A 27613-nucleotide genomic window follows, 5' to 3' on the forward strand; every position below is an offset into this window, starting at 1 on the left:
ATATTATCCAGGATATCTTCAGTCTCACATTTGAATTGTATATGCCTGGCTATTAAAGTCCTGGGAGCCAAATGAGAAAAGAGGGCTAAGGTAAATAGGAGATTAATCTTAACTTTTAGTATATAAGCTTTCATTTAGACACCTGTTTTTCAGTATAGTACCCATTCCCTCAACTTGTGTATATTGTCCTCTACTCTTTTGATAGGGCTGGAATGAGACATTTGACTGGTGAGAAAAACTAGAGAAGGAATCAGGTTGTCTAATTGCTTCTGAAGCAGACTTTAAACCAGTCCTTCTCTCTGGGGCATTAACTTTACACTCTTTCCCAGAGAAACTTGATGCTGTCCATTCCTAAGGCTTTGGGGGTTCTGCAAAAATCCCCAAACTGCGTTGTTCTCAGCTCTTTCTAATGCTGATTTAAATTTAGTTTTCTTAGGTATGCTAGGACAAGTCATCACTCATTCTTTTGCTTTCCAGCTTCCAAAAACTGTTGCTATCATCTACTGTCCTGTTTTATGTCTGAGAATTTGTGATATTTTTAAAATCCCCTTATTGTTGTTTTTATGAGTTTGGAGAAGGAATGGATATAATGTATGTGTTCTATCCACCATCTTTAATAAGAAGTCAATTGATCATTTCTCAGTACCTCCACAGTACTTTCAGACAGGGTCAAAATCATTCAAAGAACAATTTTAGATATTTTCCAATATTAAGTAAGAATTACTTGGAGACTAACGCATATACCTTAGCACATAAAAAAAATGGTTTTTGAAAAATGTTAAGCTGTAGGTATATTAAATTTAATTAAATATACATTGAATCAAGTCATTAATTGATTTAGTAACTATTACCTATTTAGTATCACCAAATACTAAGGTATTGGGGATATAAATATAAAAACCGTACCTTTTACAGAGACTAAAGACTGGTTGGAAAGATAAGGAAAGCAACAATCCACGTTAATGGAGTTTTCCACTGACGTAAGATGTCACCTTAGAAGTGCCTGCCTAGGTGGCTCTCTACCTTTTCCTTTCTCATAGCTTCGCAATGAGCTAGTTTAGGAACACGATGTTAGCTCACCTGAAGAATCCTAGGTCTCTTTAGCTCATACAAATGGCCCTAGTATGAGAAATTCCCATAGCCAAGTCATTTCTCTCATCAGTAAGATTTCATTTAGCACGTAGTTGACTAAACATTCCCTGCCCTCCAGACAACATCCCTATAAATGACACAAGAGCATGGTCCCTCTGCTTAGACATGTTCAAATATTTGTACACCAAAGCTGAACCTATCACATTCCTCCACAGGACAATAAGACAATGAAATTCCCATGCATTGTGCTGACCTTTCTACCTGTAGGGTTTCTTAAGGGAAGACTCACTTTACATCTATACAGTATGAAATCAAGGAATCTAAAAAGGAAATCAAGAAAATAATTCCATTTACAATAGCATCTAAAAGAATAAAATACCAAGGAATAAATTTAACCCAGGAGGTGAAAGACTTGTACACTGGAAACAATAAAACAATGCTGAAAGACATTTTAAAAGACCTAAAATATAAAAAGACATCCCATGTTTCATAACTTAATATTATTAATACTGCCTAAAGCAATCTACGAATTCAAGCAATCCCTATCAAAATTTCAGCAATCTTTTTTAGCAGAAATAGAAAAGATGATCCTCATATTCATATGGAATTGCAAGGGGCCCCAGATAGCCAAAACAATCTTGAAAAACAAGAATAAAGTTGGAGGACTCGCACTTCCTGATTTCAAATTTTACTTCAAAGCTACAGTAATGAAAACTGTGTGGTACTTACGTGGGGAAAGACATATGGACCAATGGAATAGAACTGAGAGTCCAGAGATAAATGTATACATCTACGGCCAGCTGATTTTCAACAAGGATGACAAGTTCATTCAATAGGAATATAATAGTCTCTTCAAAAAAATGGGGATAGGACAACTAGAAATCCAAACGCAAAAAAAATATATGGATCTCTACCTCTCATCATATACCAAAATCAACTGAAAATGTATCAACAACCTAAATATAAGAGCTAATACTATAAAACTCTTACAAGAAATCATAGGTAAATATCTTCAGGACCTTGTTGTAGGCAATGGATATTTCAATTTTACACCAAAGCACAAGCAACAAAAGAAAAAATAGATAAAATGGGACTTCATCAAAATTTAAAGCCTGTGCATCAAAGAACATTATCAACAAAGTGAAAAAGACAACCTACAGAATCAGGGAAAATATTTGGAAAGCCCATATCTGATTGGAGTGTGATATCCAGAATATATAAAGAGCTCTAAAACTCACAACAAAAAGATAAACAACCCAATGTAAAAATGGGCCTAGGGTTGGAACAGGCATTTCTCCAAAGAAGATATCTGAAAATCTGGTCAATATCATTAGCCATAAGAGAAGTGCAAACTAAAACTACAATGAGATACTACTTAATACCCAGAAGGATGGCTACTACTAACAAAACTGAAAATAGCAAGTATTGGTGAGAACGCAGTGAATTAGGAATGCTTGAACTCTGTTGGTGGAAATGTTAAATGATGCACAGTGACCTGGCATTTCTTCAGAAAGTTAAATATAGAATTACCTTAGGACCCGGCAATTCCACTCCTAGGTATATACCCAAAAGAATTTGAAACAGGCACTCAAGTATTTGTACAACAATCTTCACCATAGCATTACTCAAAAGAGCCAAAACGTGGAAACAACCAGTGTCCATCAACAAATGAATGGATTAAAAGGATGTGGTGTGTATGTATACGTATATATATATATATATATATATACACACACACACACACACACACACAGTGGGAATATCATTCAATGTAAAAAGAAGTAAAGTGCTGGCAGATGCCACAACATAGATGAGCCTTGAATATATCATGTGGAATGAGATAAGCCAGGTACAAATGGACAAATAATGAATGATATCTCTTACAAATAAGCAAATTCACAGATATAGAAAGCTGAATACTAGTTACTCGGGGAGGGAGAGAGAGATTGCTAAATGAGTATGAGTTTTCATTTGAGAAAATAAAAGTAGTTGGAAATAAACTGTGGTGAAAGTTTACACAGTATTGTCAATGTACTTAATTTCAAAGAACTGTTCACTTACAATGGTTAAAATGATGCTATTTTTTCCCACAATTAAAAATAAATAAGGTGTATGTGTTGTTCATTGGTAGAATGCTCACCTTTCAGGCGGGAGACCCAGGTTCAATTCCCGGACCATGCACACAATAAATAAATAAATAAGTTACGTTTTTTAAAAACGTTAAAAACTCTAACTTTATAGAGTTGCTGTAAAGATTGAACGTGATGTGATGTTTAGTAACTTGCTCACTGCCAAACACCTAGCAAATGGCAAAACTGAGATTCTAACCCAAACTTCAGAATCCATTCTGTTAACTACTATATTATTCAATAGTAAATTAACATTAATTCTCTACTCCCCTCTTCAGATTCTTTCTTTCTAATATTGTACTCCCAAAAGCTATACTCCCTAATTTTACTTACTTCAAAAATCTCTATAAAGTAATTCTCACATATCCCTACCCTTCTCCTGGACCATCCTAAAGGCATAAAAGCAAGGAGCAAGAAATAATACAAAATACCAAAATCAAGGAGAAAAAAGTATATAAAGTAAATCCAGAATACCAGATCTACTTAGCACACTTTCTTGACTTCAATGGTCACATTCTGTAATAAGGATTTATATAGCAGATCTATATAGCCAGGTCCAGCTCTAAAGATGTTCTAGAAAAAAATATTTTAAATAAGCACTTTTATCTCTAGTCAAATTTAACTAAAGAAAGTCAAGGGTTGAAAGCATCACAGTGACAACAAATCCTAACCAAGGGTTTGTTTCCTTTAAGGAACCTTCAATCTCCTTTGTAGGCAACCAATTCCTTTCTTAAGCATTAGTCACAAAACCTATATAATTTGGCAAAGGCAAGTTAGAATTTTAAAAGTAAATAAATTCTTCCCTTTGTTAAAGGGCTTCATACAGAAATCAATTTAGCCAAGCATATTTACATTACAAATGCTATTTAGCCCCATAAAGCCTAAGGCAAAACAATCAAAAAAAGAAACATAGAACTTCCCTTCTCCACAAATTAATTTCATAACAAGTAAATTATAGAAGTCAATTTCAATAGAAAACCATAGACAAGTAACAAATAACTTTTGACTATTTTTATAAAATTACTTCATGCTAAAGTGATAATTCTAAAACAGAGAAATGTACAGTATTTTGGGAGCACAAAAGATCAGAAAATGAGTAGGAAAAAAAGGGAGGGTTTTCTACCTACTTTAAAGATGGCTCTATTTCTCATGGCAGAACCCAGAGGGGAATCCGCTAAATGCTTTCAACAAAATACTATGATTTGAAAAAAAAAAAAAAAGACAACATGAGAAAAAAAAGATTTTTGAAAACAAAAACATGACTACTTAACTTAAAATTCAGTAAAGAAACAACAGTACAATGACTAATTTTTTAATTCCTCCTCATATTCTGACAAATGATTGAACGTCTATCCTAGTTCTTCCATTTGTACATTTTTCTTCTCTGCTGTTTCACAGGTATACTGGAAGGAAGGTGGAAGACCCAGAAACCTCTAACCAGACATCATTTTAAGCCAAACTATACCATTTGTTTTAGATCCATGGACAGAAAATTCACAAGTTTTTGTTGGTTCTCCTGCTCAGGGTTTCACTAGGCTGAAATCAAGGTGTCAGCCGGGCTATAGTCTCATCTGGAGTTCAGGGTCCTCTTCCAAGTTCGTTCAGGTTGTTGGCAGAATTAAGTTCCTTGCCACTGGGGCATGGAGGTCCCGTTTTCTTGCTGGTTGTCAGCTCCTAGCACACGTCCATTTCTACAATGTGGCAGTTTATTTCTTCAAGATCAACAAGACTGCATGTACTGCATCTTTGAATATCTCTAATTTCTTCTTTCTCTGACCTCAAGGTACTCTTTCAAAGGAGTTCCCCTAAGTAGGTCACATCCCCACATTCTTAAGGAAAGTGGTTTATACTGGATACTAGGGACTGGAATCTTGGGAACCATCTACCTAGTGAGAGAGCTTTATCCAAAGACAATATAATAATACCTTGAATACAGAGGAATGGATAAGATCATTCTCAAATAGCACTTTGTGTAGTTTATGTTTATATTAAAATCGGACAGCAAAAATTTTAAATTATAATCTCAGATAAAAGTCTGGAGTCAAATTTGCTCATTAAAGTTTTCCTGGTGATTTGCTTCGGCTGATGCCTGAAGAGAAGCCAATTTACCAATCTGCCTCCATCAGTTCACTGTTCCAAGGACAAAGCCCACCCATGGATTACTACAGCAACTTACAATACAGAGGGTAAAAGAAGAGAGATGTCCATCAAGAAAATACCCAGTCAACTAAATAATTTCCAGAAAAGCCCAGTCCAACTATCCATTTTAAGACTTTCAAGTCTGTATCTCAGATTCTACAAAATGATTCTATGAAATGTTGCTTAAGACTTTTTCAGATAGCAAATTACTATGATAAAAGAGTAATATAAAAACAAATTCTTTAAATTAAAAACCATGGTTGTCTTGTGTCTGATGCTTCTTTTATCTAGGGTATGACAGATGTGTAAAAAAATATATGGATAATAAATAAATAAATAATAGGGGGGATAAAGGGTAAAATAAATTGGGTAGATTGAAATACTAGTGGTCAATGAGAGGGAGGGCTAAGGGGTATAGGATATACGAGTTTTTGTATTTCTCTTTTTATTTCTTTTTCTGGAGTGATACAAATGTTCTAAAAATGATCACAGTGATGAATACACAACTATGTGTATGGACCATATGTGTGTGAAGACGTATCAAGAAAAATATTTTTTAAAAAGAAGAAAATAAATAAAAACAAATTACCTGACATTTGTAACCTCTTAAAAAAAACCATGGTTGTTGAACTAAAAAAATAAATAATAAAGTTCTGAATAATGGCACTGACAATGTTAGAGGTTGAATTAGTAAATGAGAAGGCAAACACATAGGGTGATAAAATGGCAAAGATACGAAAATTATGAGGAGAAAGGGTAAGAGACATGTTAGATATTTATCTTTCTAGGTAATATAATAATACAGGTTGTGCCAGAGATTAGCTGTTCACCAAACCCATTTCTTCTCCTCATGGTCATATAGCTAGACTATATTTCCAAGCCTCCCTTGCAGTGTTTGATTGTACAACTGAGCTCTAGCCAAGGTATGTTGGGAGAAGCAATATATTTCACTTCCCAGCTTCATCTGTAAAAAATCTCCAAACATTATCTACTCTCCTTTTCCTTCTATTATAATGTTGGAAGCCGCATGTTGAAGTAGTAGAGCCATACGTTGGGAGAGTCCTGGATTCCTTGACGATCACTCACAGAAGAGCAAGTGCACCAGAAACACCATTTTGGATTTTATATGAGCAAAACATTAAATTTTATATAGTGAATTTTGCAGTTTAGCTGTTAGAGCAGGCAGCATTATTTAATGAATACAGAAATTGTTATTAGAAGTATGGTACTACCATAACAACAACAACCAAAAAAAAAACTAAAGTAAGTGACATTGGTTTAGTAGTCAGTTAGTAGGCAGCAAAAATATTTACAGGCTGAAAAGATGGAGAGCCCTGTAATGCTGTGGTAAAACTGGAATGTGTAATAAAGTAAAAGGCAGACTACATGCTTACTGAGCCTGTAGCTCTAGAAACAAATGAAGAGTCAGAGGTAAAGTATACATTGGCATTTGCTTTCTGCTTTTTAGCAAGGTATTATATAAAAGAGATAGGCTCAAAATAGAATTGACTTGCTTTCAAACTGAAATTATAAGGAATAGGGAAAGTCCAGAAACTTAGGCCTCAGAGGTTTAGAAACTGAATACGCATAGATCTCAAACAACCAGAGAAAAAAATGGTAACGGTTTGAACAACAAAGTCCCTGGGAGACTTTAGCTGAACAAAATGACTCAATTCTAAAACAAAAATCAGATTTATGGTATGGTCTTCTCACGGACTGTTTCATTCAGCCTCAAAGAAGGGCCATTAAATTGAGAAAGAAAACTGAAGCAAGGGCTATGCTCTCCCATGACTACCATCTCTTCTCAAACAAAGAAAAAGAATCACTCTTGAAAATTACATTTAGGAAAGAACAATGGGTATGGTTCTTTGTTCCTCATAGAACTTATTGGAAAGAAACAGATCAGAGGCCTACTAAGTTTCTGAAGGAATTATAGAGCTAAAAAAAATACCACAAGCCTGGACTAAATAAACCTTTGAAGGTTCAAAGCCTTAAAACAAACCTCAGGCTCCTAAACTTATAGGAGCAGAAAGCAAGCAGTGAAAAATACACATGTAGATAAATCTCTATATCTACATCTATATCTATATCTAGATTTAAATAGAGAGAGAGAAAAAATATGCCTTCTAAGGACATACAGAAAAAGAGAGAAGGAAAAGCCTCATAGAAGATGCAACCAGGAACCAGGAAAACAGTGGGCAAAGGAGATCGTCCCAATGCCTGCGCAAAAGGATTACATGATTTGCTACAGAAAACTGAATACTGTGTCCCTCCCAATCTTCCCTTTTCTAAACGGAAGCTTTTGTTGTGATTATTGTATTCTAGCGCGTCATCGTATGGGGGGGGCACAGGTGCAGATGATGTGTCATTTTGGTTCACTGGTCATCAGCCCATAGACAGTACTCTCTGCACCTGATGAAGAGGACTGGGTATATCTAAGAAATATTTAGACTTTGTGATGTAGTATCTAAATGAAACATTGAATGTCTCTCTTTAGGATTCAATGCTAAGATCATGTGTATGGTAGGAAGAGTGAACAGACATTTGATGACCAGAAGGGTCAACAATAGCAAAAACTAGCTATTTACCAAACCTGTGTCCTCCTCCTCTTAGGGAGAGGGCAAGATTTCATTTCCCTGGCTCCCTTACAGGTTGGTGTGCCATGAATAATTAAGTTCTGACCTGGCATGTGGGTATGTGATATGTGCTACTTCCAAGTCTGGCCCTTAAAAATCCTCCCACATGCAACACTCTTCAGTTTGCTCCCCCTCTGTAGCAATCTTGAAGCCACAGTAAAGTTAGTAGGGCCACACAAAGAAAGATTCTAAGTCTGTAAATTACCACTGAGAGGAAAACCACCCCAAATCTGAAGTACCATTTTGTGCTTGACATAAATGAAAAATAAACCATTTTCTCTCCCTCTTTTCCAACATATATGCATTTAAACAAATATTTATTGAACATCTACTATGTACAAAATATAATTTCACTCTCTCCTACTACACAAGTTTGAAATATGTGTAAGATACATTTACTCAAGAATCTCATATATACCATAACACAGAGAAATAATAAATGAAATAAACCATACCTGAGAAGAAAAATGTTTAGAAGGAATGAAGTTAACAGACAACTTTTAAAAACTCCAAATTCACAAAAGTCTTCTTTACCATTTCTTCATATGACAAAAATATAGCAAAGAAGTAACAGCTTAATTACAGTAAATACCTGAGAGGACAAATTTATTTTATTTCAATCTGTCTGATTTCTACTATATGATCTGACCTTTAACAAACTGTTTGAAATTGAACAAATCAATTCCTTCTCTTGGGCCTCAATTTCTTCGGATAATTAAGGGTGAGACCAAATAGTCTCACTCATCAAATGAGGTTAATACTATTCTTCATGGAATTCTCTCTTTCATCAAAAAGTAAAGCTAGAATAACACAACTCTAAGTAAAGAAGCTTCCACAGAAACATTGCACTATACTCTCCTATATTTTTAAAGTTTAGAAAATATTAAGCAACCACAACTGTTAAATGTCTTATAAGAAACCTTCATTCCTATACTAAAAACATGCACTCAGCAATGTAAAAGTTTATTTTCAATGATGAGTTTCGTTTTTCCACCACTAAAAGCATGACATGATACGATTATTTGCACCAGAAGCGTTTCATCAAATAAGTTCTAAACTTCGCAGTTTGTGAAGCATAACACTGACAAAATTGAGAAAAAGAGAAGAGAATAACAGAAACAAGTGTATCCGTACTCCATTAGGAAAGGGTAATTGGCAAATCTCTTTAACAGAATCAAAAGATAGTGGAAAGAAGGCTAGCTGAGACCTAAAATCTGACCCAAAATATAATCTACTTCTTCATTCCCCCCAGAATAATAAGAACTACAAATGACCTATTCAATAATAAAATTGATTATAGAACCAAGAAACACTTTCATAAACAACTGAATCTTCTATTTATTTTTGAAAACTATGCCATAACTTATACTAAGAAATTTTAATAAAATCAATGAGACAAGTTTCAAAAAAGCTAGTACTGCAAATCATTACTGCTCTTTTATTCATAATGACAAAATAAATCCCTATGTTCCTTGGGCTGTGGTGACTTAGAGATGAAGACATTTAATGAAAAACAATATAAATATGTCTAACACATTTGTTAATTTATAAACTGTAAACAAATCCCCTACTGTGATGATAAGTCACAGCTTTTCCCAACAGGTCATTTTTCATTGACACCTGTTGATATCAGAAATACAATTACAGAAACATTCAAATATAACAGATATCTTGCTTAAATAATAAATAATCAACTAAAGGTAAATGCCACATAATTTAAGTCATTAACTAGAAGGAGAATTTTAAAAACTCTTGAGCTTCAGATTACATTCAAAGTCAGGAAAAGTATTCAAGAAATAGAAAACCTCTTCAAACTCCCAATATAAACCATTACAATTGCTTAGTATTTACTGAACATCCATAGACCAAAACAATATACTAATCTGTAGTTCATACTCTATTAAGAAAATTTTTAAAAGAGAGCATTTTTAAGCAGGTGTCCCCATAAAGAAGGACTTTCCTAAAATAAGATTAAGCAACAATTAAGATACTTGGTAAAGAGAAACCTGTGTTTTACTGAATACTTGCAAAATCAATAGTGAACCTATCATAAACTCAACACCTACTTGCTTCATAGCAGTCTCTCCAATTTTGTCTGAATGTTTGCGGATGCTCTCCAGAAAGTCTTTGAGATCAGACATAGAAACATCCTTTATTTCTTCTCTTAGCTTGGGGATGTTGTCCACCATCACCTTGCAGAATCGATAATGGCTTACTTGAGGCAGATAGGTATGCTCTAGATGTTCCAGAGTTTTCAGTGCAGGATAATGCCTACAAAAGGAATCGATCACCTTTAGCTCAGCACAGTCTTCTTTAGGGTCACAGATACATTCCTCATGCAAAACTTCTAGTCTAAATTAAGTTTTCACTGTACATTAAGACAAATCCAGTGTTATATTTTAATAAGAAATGGAAACATTCCAATTATTAAAGATTTATACATGCATTAAAATGTATTTTAGCCAAGAAAGGCTTTATCCCCAAAAATGCATAAAACTTAGAAAATTCACCAATAAATTCATCATGTAAAAAAATAAGAAATTAAAAATGATGATTTTAATGCCACAAACCTAAGACCGCTTCTATATCCCTCTACCACCACCCCCACTCTCCGTTCTCTCTCTCTCTTTCTCTCTCTCTTTCGCTCTCCCTTCTCTCTCTCTCACTCTCTCTCGTTCTCTTTCACACACACAGACACACACACCAGATCATTCATTGATCATCCCTGGCCATGACAACCAGCAGCTTTTTTGCCATAAAAGGCAGACATAATTTGTTGGATCAAAGGGTGAAAAACTCATATCTATTGGTGCTACTAGTTAAAGTAGAGAAGTGGCTGAAACACACATGCACACACACACACACACATACACAGAAAGCCTCCAGCTCCAGCTCTGGGTTGGGGCAAACAGCAGACTGAAGGACTAGCCAGACAGAGTTTTAACAGGGACATTCTGGAAACGAGAGACCCACAGAATGACTTGCTAAAGTTCTCTCAACACCCCTGACTAGGAGGCTGCAGGCATACACACAGGAAACATGAGAAAGCCTAGCAGAAAGTAAATCTCAAGCACACTTGAAAACTGCCTGAAATTTAACCATTTCCCTAACCAATAGACAGATCCACTGGAGAGGATGGAAGCCTTACTGCCTTGAGTTTGTTTGAGTATATAACCTGTGGCCAATCATTAGCTAATAACTGTCTTTCAAAAATGAAAATAAAATAAAAACATTCCCAGGTAAACAAACACTAAGCGCTTCACACCTACCTCACAAGAAATATTAAAGTTCACAAAGTAATGATACACGACAGAACCTCAAATTCACAGAAAGAAATGGAAAGCATAGGAAATAATATATGCTAAATATAAATGACAATAAATAGTTTTTCTTTTCTCCTCTTAATTTCTTTGAAAGACAAAATTTTAAAGAGCATTAATTATAACATTGCATTATAGGGTTATAACATACACAGATATACTACACATGAAAATATTACACAAAAGAGGGGGAAGAAATGGAGCTATAGTGAAGTAAAATTATTGTGATAAGTTAAGATGCATATTATTTTCCCTAAAGCAGCCTCTAAGAAGGTAAAAAAAAAATACGTCGTTACAAAAAATTAACAGGAATTTAAACAGTGCACTACAAAATTATTTTGTTTAACACAAAAGAAGGCAATAAAGGAGAAACAGGAACAAAAAAGACATGAAAAACAGGGAAAATAAAGAGCAAAATCCATTCATGTCAATAATTACATTAAATGTAAATGGACTGAAACACCCCCAAAAAGCAGACATTATCACACTGGATAAAAAAGTAAATCTAACTATATGCTGTCTACAAGAGATAGACTTTGGATTCAAAGTTACAAACAGGTTGAAAAACCAAGGGATTGAAAAAGGATATATCATGTAAAAAGGACATTTGATCTTTGATAAGGCAGTCAAGCCAACTCACCTGGGACAGAACAGTCTCTTCAATAAATGGTGCCTAGAGAACTGGATATCCATATGCAAAAGAATGAAAGAAGACCCATATCTCACACCCTATACAAAAGTTAACTCAAAATGGATCAAAGATCTAAACATTAGGTCTAAGACCATAAAACAGTTAGAGGAAAATGTTGGGAGATATCTTATGAAACTTACAATTGGAGGTGGTTTTATGGACCTTAAACCTAAAGCAAGAGCACTGAAGAAGGAAATAAATAAATGGGAGCTCCTCAAAATTAAACACTTTTGTGCATCAAAGAACTTCATCAAGAAAGTAGAAAGACAGCCTACACAATGGGAGATAATATTTGGAAATGACATATCAGACAAACGTCTAGTATCCAGAATTTATAAAGAGATTGTTCAACTCAACAACAAAAAGACAGCCAACCCAATTACAAAATGGGAAAAAGACTTGAACAGACACCTACCAGAAGAGGAAATACGGATGGCCAAGAGGCCCATGAAGAGATGCTCAATGTCCCTGGCCATTAGAGAAATGCAAATCAAAACCACAATGAGATATCATCTCACACCCACCAGAATGGCCATTATCAACAAAACAGAAAATGACAAGTGCTGGAGAGGATGCGGAGAAAGAGGCACACTTATCCACTGTTGGTGGGAATGTCAAATGGTGCAACCACTGTGGAAGGCAGTTTGGCGGTTCCTCAAAAAGCTCAATATAGAATTGCCATACGACCCAGCAATACCATTGCTAGGTATCTACTCAAAGGACTTAAGGGCAAAGACACAAACGGACATTTGCACACCAATGTTTATAGCAGCGTTATTTACAATTGCAAAGAGATGGAAACAGCCAAAATGTCCATCAACAGAAGAATGGCTAAACAAACTGTGGTATATACATACGATGGAATATTATGCAGCTTTAAGACAAGATAAACTTATGAAGCATGTAATAACATGGATGGACCTAGAGAACATTATGCTGAGTGAGTCTAGCCAAAAACTAAAGGACAAATACTGTATGGTCCCACTGATGTGAATGGACATTCGAGAATAAACTTGGAATATGTCATTGGTAACAGAGTCCAGCAGGAGTTAGAAACAGGGTAAGATAATGGGTAATTGGAGCTGAAGGGATACAGACTGTGCAACAGGACTAGAAAAAAAAAAAAGTAACCATAAAAGAGCTGGAATATATTACAGACACACTGGACATTAAGACAAGAACTACTACTAGTTACAAAGAGGGACATTTTGAAATAATAAAAGGGACAATGTTTATCTGATACATAGAAAAGCTTCCATAAGCATAAGAGAAAGAATAAAACTAAGACTGGTCAAGAAACACTAAGTAAAATTTGAAATAAGTTAGGAATAAAAACAACATAACAATAAAGAAGAAACAACATACTTATAAAGATTATTTACAACACAAAAGAATGAAACAATGCCCAACATAGGAGCGGGACGGGAAGGGGAGGTGGGTCTTGAATTGAAACACGGAAACATACAAATCGAAACCATAATTTTGTCACTCAAATTGCCAAATATTTCTTAAAGATAATGCATATTAATATCAAGGGTTTCAATAAATAGGATGCATAGCCTGCTGGGAAACATTTTTTAAATAATACAAACATTCAGTAAAGAATTTCAACTAAACAGGTATTTTAAACAACTCAATTTCCAAAAAATATTAGATTTTAAACAACTGAAATTCCAAAAAGATGTACAAGCCTCTTGAATTTTAGAGCTGGTTATATTATTAATTTAAAAATTAACCTAACTTGGCAGGCCATGGCAGCTCAGCAGGCAGAGCTCTCACCTGCCATTCCAGAGACCTGGGTTCGATTCCCAGTGCCTGACCATGCAAGCAAAAAAAATAATAATAATAATAACCTAACTGTCAAGCAACAAGAAATTAGTTAAATACATTAAGATGAATTCATGTAGTAAAAGACATGAATTCAGGAAAAATATTTATAATATTGTTGAACAAAAATTATTTCAAAAAATGTAACAATCATAACATTTCAAAATTTTATATATGCATATAAAATTATGTCTATATAAATGAGATAAATGAATAAAATATATACCAGTGAATATACACATACACACATGAATATATATATATATATACATAAACATACAAAAAACTGACTAGAAAAATATATACAAAAATGTTAACCATGATATTTTGGGGATCACAATATTAGAAGTGATCATTTCCTTCTTCATGCTTTTAATTTCCCAGTTTCCACATTTTCTCATGCTACAATAGAATATAGGAAAAACGAATATAAAGAAAAAAATCTTCATAAATAAAAAAGATTTAAAACTCTATTTTGGATTTCAGGAATGAATTTCATAGCAGGTACCTGAAGTTCTTCTTGCTCCAATGAACTTAGTTACACAAACACTAAAGACTAAGAACTGGTTTTACTTGTTTTGTCTTTTTATGTTCCAAAAATCAAACTCTGACTCCAAATAAATGGAGGGAAGAAAAGTTTATTTACAAAAAATTTAAAAATAAAAATACAAATATAATTAAATCTGAAACTGTTAATTTTATTAAAATTTTACTGACTAAAAAACAGTATAATTCACATGGTTTAGTGTAAACAGAATGGCGTTTATATCACAATTATATACAGTGCAATAAAACGTAATTGCTCTAGAGAGAAACTTTAGAATGGATATAAAGCCAAAAATTAAGCCAAAAAGATAAACACACTTTGGGTTTTGGTTGTATTTTAGAACACTGTTTATAGAATGAGAAAAATTCAACATTGTTGCCTACAGTCACAAAACACATTCACTAATGAGACACATGGCTGCCTGCTAAAAACATCTGGTCTGTCAAACAGCTCCACATTTTTTCAAGGGTAATTACTACAAAAGCCAATGATTCTTGGTAACAAGGAATGCCAATTATCTTATTTTAAAGAATGCCAATTATCTTATTTTCTACATTGTCCTTTCTCCATCATATTCATATACCAACTATAACAGATCAATAAGCTTATAGCTTATTCAAATTTGTAGTGTATTTCAATATCAGTGACGAGTCAAAGAATATAGCCAATTAAACACCAGGATCGTAGGTGCCAAAAGAAAAACAATTCTATTTCCACTGCCCAGAGGAATCCAAAACTAAATTTTTACATTACTTCTGTCAAGCTTCAAACATTATTAAAACTGAGCAAAAACCAAATTCTTGACATTCATTAAAATTCCCTCTCTTTCTCACTGGCTCTCTCTTTATCTCTCCCTCTGTGCAGGCTCTCTAAAAGTAAGTGGGGGGAAAAAAAGAAAGAAAATTTGGAAATAAAAGGAAAGAAGGCAGGAAAAGAGGTCTAAATAATTCTATAAATTGAATAACTAAAGCCAAAATTACTTAGACATGTTGAAATGTTCATCATCAGAAGAGGAATGTTGACTTCAGGGACTATGGTTTTGGCACTTTCTTGGCATCCCACGGAACTCTTTAACAATGATGACTTTCAAAATTCTAAACAGTGATTCATTCAAGTTCATCATAACTACCTCAAGAATTTTTTTTAATTCAAAGGAAGATAAAATATGAAACAAAAGCTCTATCACAAGGAATTATTAGTGCTTTCCCTAATCAAAGATCATCAATAAAATAATATTTAATCCCTTTTGTGTGTTAGAGATACAAAGACAGATATCTTTCTTTGTAGCATAAAACCTAGTAGGTATAATCATTATTTACAGTATTTAAAAAAAGTTAACTAGACTTCCAACCATGAAGAAATAATAAGGAAAGACTTGACCTCCTACTTTTATAAAGTAGAATGCAGGGTAAAATGTATGAAACAAATGTTTTCAGAGGCACTGGACATCAGACGACACAGAACTGAATTCTATGAAAAAAGGGTAACAAACAAAGTGAGTGTAATAGTCACCTGGGTTATCTACCTGAAGGTTAATTCCAGATTGTAGACACAGAGCACAGCAGCCTTGCTGAATTAAACTCAGATATAGAAGTGCAGGAAAGCTGAAGCAGCTTGAAGTTGTGAAGCAAAATTCCCCAAAAAAGAGAGAGAGAGAGTAATGCAGAAAAAGAAATGCGGATCTACACAGGAGTTCCTTCAAATATTTCCTGAGTACGAGGCCAGTAATGGGTAAAGTAAAATTTCATATGCACAAGAAAAAAAAAAAGGCCGGGGAAATGTTTGATGAAAACCCCAAAGATCTCTGACAGGCAGGTAGACCTTTGAACTCTAACAGAGAAAGAGTCTACAATGACCCCCAAGCTATTTTAATCTGAAAAGATTACAAAGGGATCATGTCTTATTTGGTAAAACTGAACTACCCGTGAAAAGAAAATGGGCCTAACAAAGCTTTGAAATAGGGTTTTGAAGAGATCAAACAATTATACAAACTATCTACCAGGACAAAGTCTAAGACTCTCAAAAAAAAAAATTAAAGCCCACAAAACGCCAGATATACAATATAACATAATTGTCCAGCAACTAAACAAAAAACACTAGACATAAGAATCCCAAAGATTGACTCATTGTTGCAGGCAGCCCGTATTTGTTAAAGCCACTTCCTGTTGCAGCAGGCAGTCCCCAGTTTACTCGGGCCACTTCTTGTTGAAAAATCTCCCAGGCCCCGAGAACAGTCAATAGGCAGGATAACAGAAGTGCCTGTGAAGCCCCCTCTTCCCCTAACCACTCATCCACTTCTGTAAACCCACCTTCGTGCCCTTCCCAATTTAAACCAGCCAATCGTTTACTTTGTCTTTAACACATCATCCTATCTATAAAAACTGATGTTAACCTTTTGTTCAGGGCTCAGGCTTTCAGAGGCTACTTGGCTGAGCCCTATGGCCACGGATGAATAAAAACCTACTTCGTGAAACTTCAGAGCCTCAGCCCGAGTTTGCTCTGTTTCACGGGACATTTCTGGGGGCTTGTCTGGGATCAGGAAGCTGGTGAAATTATCATCTCCTTCGCCCATGACGGTGGCAGCACCTAGACTGGAGACCCAAAGGAATCCAGTGCCGGCAATGGAGCTTTTCCCTGCCTCTTGAATTCCTCAGCTCCGGGGGGAGGGGGGGGGGGGGACGCCTGTCACCGCCAGAGCAGTGACAGATCTGGGACAGTTTCTGGAACCAGGTTTCTGGGACCACTGCCCATCTGACTGGTAAGCGCCAGGGTACGTCAGTTTCAGCCCACTTGTAAAAAGCTAGGGGAGCCTGAGTGGAAGGGGAGCCTGATCACCTCCCAGAGACTCTCCAAGCACCAGTCTCCAGTTGGAGGACTAGGGGAAATGGAAGTCTTCAGGTCCACATTTGAGAAGGGTGGTGCGGGAGGGGTGTTGGAATGTGTGCGTGGGATTGTGCAAATAAAAGAAAGTCCTGGGCCATAAGAGCTATGCACCAGGCCACGAGTTCAGATTCTGCGAGTTCATGACGCTCCTCATACGGTTCAGGGTGGGCAACCCCAGACCACCAAAGCCAAGAGGTGCCCAATGTCCCCGCTAAGGGAGTGGCCAGACAAACAATGCGACAGTTTATTCAAAACCCTTTGTTATTTGTCTGTAAGCCATTTCCCTAATCTTTGATGCCACAGATATGAGAGGGGAAGTCAGTAAGATACCATTGCAGTGCATGATGTCCTAACTTTAAGAAAGCTTTTACTGATGACTGGGGAATCAAGCTGTTCCTGGCCAACTTAGGAAACTGTGTGAATTAAAATGGACCACTTTTAGGGAGAATTTAAAAAAACTCTTGTATTACAGTTTATCATTACTGTCTTATAAATTAAAATTTTCACATTTCAGAGTAAGAGAACATCTGTGTAGGGGTTTTTAAAATTATCTCATTAAGAGAGTTTGTTCTGTACAACTGATGTTGCCATTGCATGACCTTGGTAAGAAACAGCTGAAACGTGCACTCTAGCTGGGAGGATTGGCTATGCTCCCAGAAGGAGCATTTAATAAAAATATCTAGGTCCCAGGAAGCTCTTCTTGGTCCCTAGCCAGTTCCCAGAGGACCAAACTGGGCCTGGTCACATAAGTTAATTGCAATTTGGCCACTTTTATATGAAGATATCATAAAAAGAGGAAAGAAAAAAAAACTGCAGACAAACAGAGAAAGAAAGAAGAGAAACTTAGGAACAGAAGAGAGAAAAAAATCTTATGAGAGAGGGAGAGAACCTCATCAGAAACTTATGCTCTGCTAGGGATCTTAACTAAGGAGACTCTGAATGCTGTCCCCAAGACTGCCGTGGATTTTTACTAATGAGAGTTAAAATGCTGCTTCTGAAACTCTCCAGCACTTCTCTTCAGGTGTTGGTGTCATCTTATCTGGTGATGTAACTATGCTTTTTTTTTGAAGACTCTTTTAATTACTATCTTTTAATTATTTTCTTTAATTACTTTCCTGTTTTTATATCACTGAAGTCTGTGTCATCTACAAATCCAAACCTATAAATTAAATGGCCACAAATATCACATTGCCTTTTGTGCACAAAATTGGCCCTGTGAGCAGGATTCGTATTTCAGCAAGGCTTCATAGTCGTGAAAGTCAATAAGACAAGCTTTAGAAAATTTGTGCAGAAAATATGGACTATGCTCTTCTAAATATTGTAATGCTTTATTAGGACCATTCTAGATAAATTTGAAGTTGCCAGTTTCTCATCCTTCTTGTATGCAGAATGTTTTGAATTTAAATGGTCTATCTCTCTGTTTTGTACTTTCTAATGCTATAAGACATTTGGGAATTTTAAGGTCAGTAGCCCGTCTTCAAAATTTACTTAAAATAGATTAATAGTGAGTTATAAGCTTTAGACATAGATTAGGAGATAATGTCATTTTTTTAAAAAGTCCTCTAAGCTTAAAGTAAAAAACCAAGAAATTCCAGGGTGGGATTTCTTACTCCTCACTTGCAAAGGAATGGACAAAATGTACAGGACCCTGTAAAGATTGGGGGAATAGAATTAAACAGGGAAATTTCTAGACTGTGTCTAGAAAACAGTCCATTAGAAAAAGGGAAAGAAATAATCAGAGTGTGTAAAAAAGGATGGGCTTTGTGAATGGAATACAGAAAAATGTGTGAACAGAGAGATCGAGCAATCTCTGAAAAAATGAATTATGAAAAGGAATTGGCAGAATTATCGGAAAAACTGTCCATGCTGCAGAATCAAAATTTTGTTTTGAAAAATCAGATTTATAATTATCAGTCAGTAGCTGAGAGGGCCGCAGTCCATGTGGCCCAATATAAATATAAAAAGAAACGAGGTGAAGTGAACAAAGGGATAGTACATATGGTATGAGCCACTGCCACTGATGATTTTGGACCCTGATAAGTGGGATGGTGATGTATGGGATGAAGGTGATGATGAAAAAGAGGGAAATATTTTAGATGAAAAAGTCTGTCAGAAAGAAAAGAGAAAATATCCTCCCAAAATAGGAGCTGGCACAATACAAAGGCAAAAAGAAGAGAAACAGGGCAATCGGGTTACTTTTAAAACCACTATAAAAGAACAAAAAATAACTGACATTCTTAAGAGTTCTCAAAAAACTGGTGAGCCATTCATAACCAGGATGGTCAAAGTTGCTGATGTAGGGGCTGGAAGAGTGGTGCCGGATATGCTGATTGCATAAAACTTATAGGAATTAGCATCAATTCCTTTACACAAACTGCATTTCAGGAATTTAGTCAGCAGACTGGAAAAAAAATTCTAATATACTGGCATCGGCTGCACAAAGGTATAATAAGCAATGCCCTGCTGACACTATGTGACCACAAAGTAATCGACCCTGATACACTTTGTGAGATGCTATGTAGAAATTCAAAAAGGAAGTTATGAAGTCAGCAATTATATTGGGAGAGGCCAATATGTACCACCTCCTCCCTGTCAATGCTTCTCAGAGAAATGCTATCATTAAAGCATTTCTCCAGCGTATAAACACTTGATAATGACTTTATCATTAGGAGAAACAGGCAATCCACTTAACGGTGTCTTAAATAAAATGGAAAAGCTGGGAGACATGGGAGAATGGAATACAGGAAGAGGAAAGGTCAAAAATATATAAAGGGAAATGTTGTTCCCCAATAACAATAACAGGATTTCCCTCAGAGACATATCCCAAGCCCTGCTGGAGGCTGGGGTCAACCAAAAAAGTATTAACGTTTTGTCAAATAATTAGGTAAAGAGAATGTATGAAAAAAAAATGTAAACCAAGTTATAATCATAAAGTGAATAGTGCATCATTAAAAAAAATTAACAGGAATTTAAACAGTGCACTACAAAATTTCTCCTGGCATGGCAGAAACCTACATCCAGCTTCCTTGGCACCTGTGTACTCTCATTTAATCCCTTTCTTCAAGACAAAGGGATTAGGCCAAACCCCATTATCTTTGACTCCAAATTTGTGGCTCTCCTTTGGTTTTATGTTTCAAATTTTTATATTGGGGAAGCTGTTTAATATTGAAAAACTCCTTGCTTGCAAGTTTTACCCTTACAGTTTTTTTAAAAAGTCTTTTTTAAGTTTTATCCTTACAGTTTTTTTAAAATGGTCTTGATATGTGCCATTAATTCTCATTAAAAAATTGTATATTGATATTTCAAATATGCATTAACTAAAGCATTTTAAATATTTAACATTATTCTGACAAATTCGATTTTGATAGTAATTGTATGTGGTGAAATGTTTGCTTGCAGTAATTACTTAAGTATGAAGGATATAAAGGACATGTTTTTACTAAAAAGAAAAAAGAGTAGTTTTGTCCTAAGCTAAAATAAATGGCTGCTACATAGAATAAGGAAAATGTAAGACAAAACCTGAACAAATATAAGTTGCCGAAGGTTTGTGGAAAAGGAAATTATGGTCAAAGTTAGAAAAAGTTTTAAGTGAACTAAAAGGAAAGGTGTTAAAAGAAGTACCCAAACTCTTAAGAATCTACCCTCCCTTACATGAGGTTGAGCCAGGGAACGTGGTACAGGTAAAAGACTGAAAAATAAAAAAGAGGCTCCCTCCAGCCATAATGGAGAGGTCCTCATCCTGTTGTTTTAGTAAACCCAACAGCTGTCAGAGTTGCAGAGATTATCCCGTGAATTCACCACTCTCGGGTCAAGAGGCCACCGCAGACAACCCCTGGGAATGCATCCTGATCCTAAACACCTGGTGCACATCATTCTCTGGAAGCCACTGTGCCCTTTCAATTGTAGCAGAGATCAGCTGAACAGCCGTGACTGAGGCCTAAATGACCATCGTTGCCCTGTTCTAGCTCAACGGAAGCAGCTAGTCAACGCACAGCCGAAGCCTAAGGAAACCTCCGAGCCTTGCCTCAGCCACCCTGGAAGCTGACTGAACTATGCATGGCAGAAGATTGAGGAATCAACACATGGACATCCTGGTCTGCTGGGTCTGTGGACTAACTGTATTTTCTTGCTCTTTGCATTTATCTTTCATTTAGCAGTTTTAGCCCTCCTGGAAATAGGTCACCTGGAATTCTTCCCGAAAACCAACTTTACTCTAATTTGATGGAATCCCTCTTACCCAGGTGTCTTCCCCCTTCCTAGCCACTGCCTACAGCGTGTCAGCATTCCTTGCCTGAGGCTAATTATACGTTCACATGGTGGCACTCCCCATAGCCAGCACCATACACCTCACTCCTGTTTCTGCTCGGTATGGCCCTTCCAAGGCAAATGATGCATGCCAGGCAGGCCTCAAAATCGCCTATGTTGGGAAAAAGGTAAAAACTATAACCAGTATTCATGCCAGGGCAGTTCTCAGACCTGCATTATTCTATACGCACCCTAAAGGAAGGTCCCCCAGTATGCTGTAATCCCACCTCGCCAGGTTCAATAATGCTGTTTTCAGTTCTCTAGGGTGGCAAGGCTATCGCTATAACCTCTAGAAAGGTACACAGTACCCAAGCCCACCTGACCTTCAACACATGTACAGTTCTACACCCCTACACCAAATCTGATATCTTTCCTAGTATGGTCCTCCTGGTAATGCAATGTGTTCGAGATCATGGGGAGCTCTTGGCTGTGCTGAGGTAGAGGCCTCCTAGAAGCTGGTGCTATGCAGTTTGTATCTTGCCCAAAGTTATGAGCTGGGCCCTCAGCAGGGAAAAAAAAAAAAAAAAAACTGGGTTCCCCAAAACAGGTAACCAGAACCGGGGCCCTGTCAGCAGGTAAGGGAATTCCAAGGCAGGTGCTGGGCATGGAGGTTAGGAGGCATAGGCTGTTGAGGAGACAAATCAGACTCTCTCGGGAGGCACTGCCCTTACCTCACTAGCACACCTCACATCACCCTGCCTGGTCCTGGAGGATGGCTGGTTATCCAAAGACAAGTAAGATTCCTCAGGGGAGGAACAACCTAAGACAGGCACAGTCGCAAAGGGGCCATCAGGAAAAAAACTTGGGGCCAACAGAGATGGGGCACAGACCCTCATACACCCCCAACTATGCAGGGCCCTAAACCCTGCATGGCTACCTTGTTTCCCATGCCCAGCTCAGATCAGGACATACCACCACCTGCAACTAGAAAAGGACAAAATATAGGTGATGCTATAACCCCTTCTTCTAAGTCAGGGTAAGCATCAATGGAGGGGAATGTTGCAGGTAGCCCCTGTTTGTTAAAGCCACTTTCTGTTGCAGCAGGCAGTCCCCAGTTTACTCGGGCCACTACCTGTTGAAAAATCTCCCAGGCCCTGAGGACGGTCAATAGGCAGGATAAGAGAAGTTCCTGTGAAGCCCCCCTCCTCCCCTAACCACTCATCCACTTCTGTAAACCCACCTTCACGCCCTTCCCGATTTAAACCAGCCAATTGTTTAACGTGTCTTTAACATATCATCCTGTCTATAAAAACTGATGTTAACCTTTTGTTCGAGGCTCAGAGGCTACTTGGCTAGTCCTATGGCCATGGATGAATAAAAACCTACTTTCTGAAACTTCAGCGCCTCGGCTGTTTCGCGCAACATCATAACCAGGGAAAAATTGGTCTACAGAAAGAGACCCCAAAATATCAGAAATAAACAGAATTAGAAAAGAAGCACATTATAACTATTGGCACATAATTAAAGGAAGACACAAAAATAGTGAAAAGAGAAATTAAGCATAAAAATAGCACTTATAAAAAAGAAAAATATTATCTGAATATAAAGCAATAAAATCTATCCAAAATAAACAGAGATTTAAAAAAAAAAGACCAAGGGCAGAGGGAGTGGGAAGGAAAAAAAATCCTCATCAAAGTTCCTAAATTGTAAGCTCTTACATGGGTTGTAACTGATATTTGTAAATTCTGAGATACTGAGCTATTTGTAGTTAACCTAGTTGTTCCCTGAAACTTCAGGTATTATGTGACACCTGAGACTTAGAGTTAGAGCACTGAAGCTATGAAAATCAGTATTACCCCATTCAGCAACTGTTACAAAAAGGTGAAAAAGTGATTAGACTTTGTCTAGAGATGTGAATGAAGCTGATCTGGTTAGAACTAAGGGAAATCAGAATACTGGGTAAAGGATGATATGGCCCATATTTTCAAATTTCAATCTCTATGAGAGACCAAAGGGAGAGATGCTTGTTTAGTGCAATGTTTATATTCTGAATAGCAAGTTTATCTAATTTAATTTGTATGGTCAGTTTACTTGAGCACCATAATTACATGGAATCTTGAATATGAAGTGACACATTGTTAGTTTGTACGGTTAGTGTGATACCCTGATATACCCCACAGTAACCAACAAGAGGTTACCTTCACTCAAGAAAGGCCAATGGATCTAGAACACCTCTGTCAGTTGGAAAGTCATATGGCTGGCATCTGCTGATCCCTTTCTCCTGGGTTCCACTGCTTTCAGCCTTTGTTCCTGTGGATGTTCCTCACTTTGCTTCTCCAGGGCTGGCTTGCAATCTCATGGCTTCCCTTGGCTCTCTCCAGGTTCTGGCTTGCCATCTCATGGCAACCTCTGCTGGGTTCCAAGCATTTCCAAGTATCTGTGTATCTATTCTCCAAGTGTCAGTATCTATGTCAGCTCTGCTCTGAAGTTTCTATCAGTTCTCTCTCTGTAGGCTCTGACTCTTTCCAAAATGTTTCCTCTTTTAAAGGATTCCAGTAAACTAATCAAGGCTCACCTGAAATGGGTGGAGTCACACCTCCATCTAATTAAAAGTTCACACCCACAACTGGGCACGCCACATCTCTGTGGAGATAATCCAACCAAAAGTTTCCACCTAAAATATTGAAGCAAGATTAAGAGAAATGGCTGCCCCCACAAGATTGGATCAGAATCAAAATGTGGCTTCTCTGGGGTACATAACAGATTCAAACCAGCACGGAGGGGAAATAGATATATAATTTTATAAGAATTCTGCATTATGTGTGAGTCAGTATACTATTATTTAAAAATTCACTATGACATGTTAAAGAAATATACTGTAAAGTTTGAAATAACCACTAAAAAAAAATAAAACAAAAAGGTATAAGCCAAGGTGGGTCAAAATGGTGACTTAGTGAGTTATGGAATTTGGCTCATCCTCCCAGAGCAGCTAGTTAAATAACCAGGAGCAGTACAGAACAACTGCTGGGTCCACGTTAGTGACCCAACATACAGCATACACCAGTCTGGACCAGCTGGACCAGATGCGAGCCCACCCAGAACCATGAGATCCCCAAGTCATGGCAGCCGGTGCCCCTCCCCCACAGGCTGCTTCCCAGAGGGGAAAGGAAAGACACTTTACCAGCAGCAGGAGTTCAGTGTAAACAAGCTCCAATTGTGGAATTAATTAACTACTACAATTAATTGACTGATACAAATAGGCCCCCAGATCAGTTGAACCTCAAGTAAAAGTGGAGGTTGCTGTGGTTTTGCCCCAGCACAGAGGGGGAAGGGCTGACAGAAAAAGAAAAAAGAAAAAAAAACAGATATTTTTTGGATTTGTAAAGGTCTGGGCCCTGAAGGAAAGGAGGGGACACATAGGACCTGGTGATACACAGAGCAACATACCAACTTAAGCTCTTGATTGGCAGGCCCAAGGAATGGGGGTCCTGCTCTGAAAAGGATTTTTCTTTTTCTTTTTTGTGGCTGTGTTTTTACAGCTTCACTACTCTTTAGATACAGCTACAAGGCTTCCAGACTCCAACTGCTTCAGGCATAGGCAGAATTGAAATTGTCTGACTGTTTGTCTTCACCCTGTGCCTTCCCCGGGAGAGGAGTGGGGCCTGCTCAGGTGGAATCCCTCCCTCAAAGAATTCAGAACCCAGAGTCTGGAAAAGTGAAGCAATTAAAGCCAGCTTACAACTTCGCCTCTGTCTCAACCACGCCCCCAGCAGGGAGAGTCTGCTGACATTAAAGGTACCGCATCACCTCATGCTGGTTGGACCTGCAGGCAAGAAAGCACCATATACTGGGCAGGATAGAAAAAACAGAACCAGAGACTTCACAGGAAAGTCTTTCAACCTGCTGGGTCTCACCCTCAGGGAAAACTGATACAGCTGACTCTTTCCTCCTAAGAGGAGGCCAGTTTGGTCTGATAAATCGGGCTGGGGTCTATAATACCTCAGTAGACTCTTCTAAGGCAGTGGGGGAGGGTGGGAGACACCATAAAGGAACTGCAAGAAACAAAGAAACAAGAACTGAAAAATTCTGATCTGTTAAACAAAACATAAGCGAGAGGACTAGAATAAGCGAAGAACAGATAGACAAGAAACTCATCCAGCAAGAAAATACTAATTAAAAAACAGTGAAAAACATCTCCAGAATAAATTCATTAAGGTAATTAAATGCCTAGATGCCAGTAAAAAATAACAAATCATACTACGAAAACTAAAGATATGGCCCAGTCAAAGGAACAAACCAACAATTCAAATGAGAGGCAGGAGTTGAAACAATTAATTCAGAATATACTAACATAAATGGGAACCTCATCAAAAATCAAATCAAGAAATTGAGGGAGGATATAAAGAAGGTAAGGAATGAACAAAAAGAAGAAATACAAAGTCTGAAAAAACAAATCATGGGAACTTATGGGAATGAAAGGCACAGTAGAAGAGATGAAAAAAGCAATGAAGCCTACAATGATAGATGTCAAGAGGCAGAAGTTAGGATTAGTGAGCTGGAAGACAGGACATCAGAAATCTAACAAGCAAAAGAAAAAATAGGGAAAAGAATGGAAAAATATGAGCAGGGACTCAGGGAATTGAAAGACAACATGAAGTACATGAATACACATGTTGTGGGTGTTGCAGAAGAAGAAGTAAAGGCAAAAGGAGGAGAAAAACTAATGGAGGAAATTATCACTGAAAATTCCCCAACTCTTATGAAAGACTTAAAATTACAGATCCAAGAAGTGCAGCGTACCCCAAACAGAACAGATCCAAAGAGACGTACTCCAAGACACTCACTAATTAGAATGTCAGATGTCAAAGAGAAAGAGAGAATCTTGAAAGCAGCAAGAGAAAAGCAATCCATCACATACAAGGGAAGCTCAATAAGATTATGCATAGATTTCTCAGCAGAAACCATGGAAGCGAGAAGACAGTGGGATGATATATTTAAGTTACTAAGAAAAACTGCTAACCAAGAATTCTATATCCAGCAAAATCGCCCTTCAAAACTAAGGAGAAATTAAAACATCTTAAGACAAAAAAATCACTCAGAGAATTTGTGACCAAGAGACCCGCTCTGTAAGAAATAATAAAGGAGCACTAGAGACAGATAGGAAAAGACAGGACACAGAGGTGTAGAGAAGAGTGTAGAAATGAAGACTATCAGTAAAGGTAAAAAGAAGAAAAATTAGATATGGCATATAAAATCCAAAAGGCAAGGATAAATGTAGGTTGAAAGTGAAAGGCTGAAAAAAGATATTTCATGCAAATAACAATCAGAAAAGAGTAGGAGTAGCTATACTAATATCCAAAAAATTAGACTTCAAATGTAAACTGTTAAAAGAGATAAAGAAAGACACTATGTATTAATAAAAGGAACAATTCAACAAGAAGACGTAACAATCATAAATATTTATGCACCAAGCCAGAATGTTCCAAAATACATGAGGCAAACACTGAAAAGAGAAATAGATACAGCTATCATAATAGTTGGAGACTTCAATTCCCCACTCTCATGAATGGACAGAACATCTAGACAGAGGATCAATAAAGAAATAGAGAAGTTGAATAATATAAATGAACTAGACTTAACAGACATTTATAGAACATTACACCCCACAAGAGCAGGATACACCTTGTTCTCAAATGCTCATGGAGCATTCTCAAGAACAGATCATATGCTGCGTCCAAAAGTAAGTCTCAAAAAATTTTAAAAGAAATCATACAAAACACTTTTTCAGATCATAAAGGAAAGAAGTTGGAAATCAATAATAGGCAAAGTGCCAGAAAATTCAAAAATATATAGAGGCTCAAAAACACACTCTTAAACAACCAGTGAGTCAGGGAAGAAATTACAAGAGAAATCAATAAATATCTTGATGCAAATGAAAATGAAAATACTATATAGCAAAATTTATGGGATGCAGCAAAGGCAGTGCTAAGAGGGAAATTTATTGCCCTAAATGCCTACATCAAAGCAGCAGCAGCAGCAAAAAAATGAAGGAATTAACTGTCCACTTGGAAGAACTAAAGAAAAAACAGCAAACTAACCCCAAA

General features: G+C 36.8%; 1 protein-coding gene and 1 long non-coding RNA gene across 7 annotated transcripts in view; one reads left to right on the top strand and one right to left on the bottom strand.

Moving 5' to 3' along the window:
- EXOC6B (exocyst complex component 6B) overlaps positions 1–27613 on the bottom strand; it is an 870074-nt gene that overhangs the window by 639052 nt on the left and 203409 nt on the right. For 5 of the 6 annotated variants that reach the window (XM_077134552.1, XM_077134551.1, XM_077134550.1 and 2 more), the window contains exon 6: positions 10063–10267. In XM_077134552.1, coding sequence (XP_076990667.1) covers positions 10063–10267 — 205 coding nt within the window. Of the gene's footprint in view, positions 1–10062; positions 10268–15361; positions 15548–27613 lie in introns of those variants that run through there. The other variant, XM_077134555.1, reaches the window with a different exon arrangement.
- Positions 17960–22904, top strand: LOC143660994 (uncharacterized). Its single transcript, XR_013164372.1, has 2 exons — positions 17960–18306; positions 21016–22904. It is a non-coding gene; the product is annotated as an uncharacterized LOC143660994 (long non-coding RNA).

The sequence above is a fragment of the Tamandua tetradactyla genome, chromosome 17, assembly GCF_023851605.1.
Source record: "Tamandua tetradactyla isolate mTamTet1 chromosome 17, mTamTet1.pri, whole genome shotgun sequence".
In the NCBI taxonomy this organism is placed as follows: Eukaryota; Metazoa; Chordata; class Mammalia; order Pilosa; family Myrmecophagidae; genus Tamandua; species Tamandua tetradactyla.